Source organism: Perissodus microlepis, chromosome 7 (genome assembly GCF_051167445.1).
Source record: "Perissodus microlepis isolate ML-2025 ecotype Zambia chromosome 7, ASM5116744v1, whole genome shotgun sequence".
NCBI classification, from domain to species: Eukaryota; Metazoa; Chordata; class Actinopteri; order Cichliformes; family Cichlidae; genus Perissodus; species Perissodus microlepis.
The window spans coordinates 37,071,632-37,074,661 of NC_140467.1; the positions used below are offsets into that span (position 1 = coordinate 37,071,632).

Below are 3,030 nucleotides of genomic sequence, written 5' to 3' on the forward strand. Positions count from 1 at the left end.
GGGACGAAGAGTACATCCAAACCTGAGTAGGTTCACCGTGGCCACCATTATCAAGGCATTTAGACAACACAACAGGTATAGTACGCTATTGCTTTCTTTGTCACACTACAGTTTTACAGGCCTGTGAAAGTGGTCTGTTACTTTACATGTAGTTTTACATATAAATCAGTCAATTGACAACACATGTTTCTTTCTTTAGAGCTGAAAGGATGCCACATAGAGGTGGGAGGGTTGCCATATTCACAGCGGCACAAGAAACCCTCATTGCAGATATGGTCCGTGAGAACAACTGCATTAGACTCCGAGAGATCAGAGACAAAGTCATTGCAGATAATGTAAACTTTGAGAACATTGATGCTGTCAGCGTGTCCACAATAGACCGAGTTCTCCGGCGCCAACAGATGAGGATGAAACGGGTCTACAGGGTTCCCTTTGAGCGCAACTCTGCGCGACACATAGAACAACGTTACGAGTATGTGCAAGTACGTATACATCCATGTCCACAGTACAGTTAGTGGACATACTGTGTTGCTTAGTGGCCTACATTACTTCTGGACAATACTGTGCTACCTGATTGACCGTTCTGAACACCTGTACGCTTTTCCATGTTCACAGAGGATAATGCAGTTGGACGCGATGGCCAGACCCCATGAGTACCTCTTCCTGGATGAGGCTGGCTTCAACCTCCAGAAACGAAGGCGAAGAGGCCGTAACATCATTGGCCAAAGAGCCATCACTGAGGTTCCTGGCCAACGGGGGGGTAATATTACTCTTTGTGCAGCTATGGGTACGGAGGGGCTTGTCCACCGGCATGCTGTCCTTGGGTCTTACAACACCCAACGTCTCCTCTCCTTCCTAGAGGAGCTAAAAGACATCCTCCTGGACCGTCAACAACACCATCCTAGGCTAGCACATCACATGTATGTGATCATTTGGGACAACGTCCGCTTCCACAAAACACACCAAATCAGAGAGTGGTTCACCACCAACAGTGACCACTTTTTAAACGTCTGTCTGCCACCCTACTCCCCTTTCCTGAACCCTATAGAGGAGTTCTTCTCATCATGGAGATGGAAGGTGTATGACAGACAGCCATACACAAGAGAGAACCTCGTACGGGCAATGGAGCTGGCCTGTGCTGACATCCCAGTGGAGGCCTTCCAGGGATGGATTCGCCATTCCAGGGCGTTTTTCCCGCGGTGCCTAGCAAGGGACAATATAGCCTGTGATGTGGATGAGGTGATGTGGCCCAATGCAGCTCGGCAACATGATGCCGCACAGTGACAGTGTATAATACTGTAAAAAGACCGTGTAGACAATAAAAAAGACTTCACACCTTGATCATGTTTCCGAGAGTACTGTTGTGTGCGATAGATTCTGTTTTTGCATTGAGTTGTGTTACAGTAGTGTACGTACATGCAGGATGTTTTTATAGATTTATAGTCTTCATGTGAAACTCACAAATCTAAATGCCTAATCCTCTGCAGGGTTCTATGACGATCCGTTACTGTACAGTTTATAAAAATATGCATTGGCAGTTATGAACCAAAGAACCTTCTCACAAATTGAGCATTGTGTTTTCAATTGTTTTGCTGTAGTGTGTAATGCTGTGTATAGTGTTTACAGTTTTGACAGCTTCGAGCTGCTCTCTTGGTGTGGGAGTTTGAGTTTTGCAGTGGGAAGGTGTGGTTGTGTTTATGTAGCTTTAGAGAAGGGTGTTGTGTTTGGACATTGGGGGACCTGGTGGTAACGTTTGTGACATGTGTTTTAGCATTTGAGAAAAACTGTATAATTTATATTTAATTGTGTTGTGGTTTGCAGTGTTTTGTGTTGTTTCACTTTAAATTTGTAAAAGGAAAAAGCTGAAAATTTAAATAGTTAAAAGTTGAAATGTGAATAGTTGATTTTTGTATTATATGATTTATTTATTACATTTTATGTGGAGTGAATAAATAAAAGTATATTTATGGTGGCCCCTACAGACAAAGCACATACAAACTTCAAATCACGTACGAACTCCGAAGCACGTACAAACTCCAAAACACGTAAAAACTCCGAAGCACGTACAAACTCCAAAACACGTAAAAACTCCGAAGCACGTACAAACTCCAAAACACGTAAAAACTCCGAAGCACGTACAAACTCCAAAACACGTAAAAACTCCGAAGCACGTACAAACTCCAAAACACGTAAAAACTCCGAAGCACGTACAAACTCCAAAACACGTAAAAACTCCGAAGCACGTACAAACTCCAAAACACGTAAAAACTCCGAAGCACGTACAAACTCCAAAACACGTAAAAACTCCGAAGCACGTAAAAACTCCAAAACACGTAAAAACTCCGAAGCACATAAAAACTCCAAAACACGTAAAAACTCCGAAGCACATAAAAACTCCAAAACACGTAAAAACTCCGAAGCACATAAAAACTCCAAAACACGTAAAAACTCCGAAGCACATAAAAACTCCAAAACACGTAAAAACTCAGAAGCACATAAAAACTCCAAAACCCGTACAAAAGACAACAGAAGTGCTCCAGGATGCTAGGCCCAGTGTTGAGCTTTTGTTACCTAGTGGCTACACAAGCCAGCAAGTACCAACGACCGGATTTGGTGTGTGGTAGTAACAGGTAAATGAACATTTTTTTAAAATTATTTGAATATATATGAGTGCTTGTGTATAAATACACAAACAATACACATATGTTTTCAATTGTGTAATGTAAGTGATCTAGGTAGCTCTGTTTTGGAAGTTCAGTTAACGCTAGAAATGTGTTTTGGAGTTTGTACGTGCTTTGACTCTAGGGGCCACCGTATATATTTATATATAAACATATATAAATAAAACCACTTTTTTTTTTACATTAGTAATTCCTTTTGTGCATAATTTTATATTGTTGTTAATAATAAATTTATTAAAGTAATAGAGCCGGTTCAGAGCCGGAAATCCCATCACTAGTTTGGATTGCTTTTCTGCCATTGTGCCTCACTGCTGCAGTAGAGGAACATGAGGACGATGGAGCACTTTGA

The 3,030-nt window shown here is 41.7% G+C and overlaps 1 protein-coding gene across 1 annotated transcript; it reads left to right on the forward strand.

The window, feature by feature from the left end:
• Nucleotides 1–263: 263 nt before the first annotated feature.
• LOC146383557 (uncharacterized) lies at nt 264–3,030 on the forward strand. The gene is made up of 3 exons (XM_084932460.1): nt 264–482; nt 616–1,135; nt 2,999–3,030. Exons 1-3 carry the CDS (start codon nt 273–275, stop codon nt 3,028–3,030), a joined length of 762 nt encoding a protein of 253 aa, XP_084788586.1. The 5' UTR covers nt 264–272.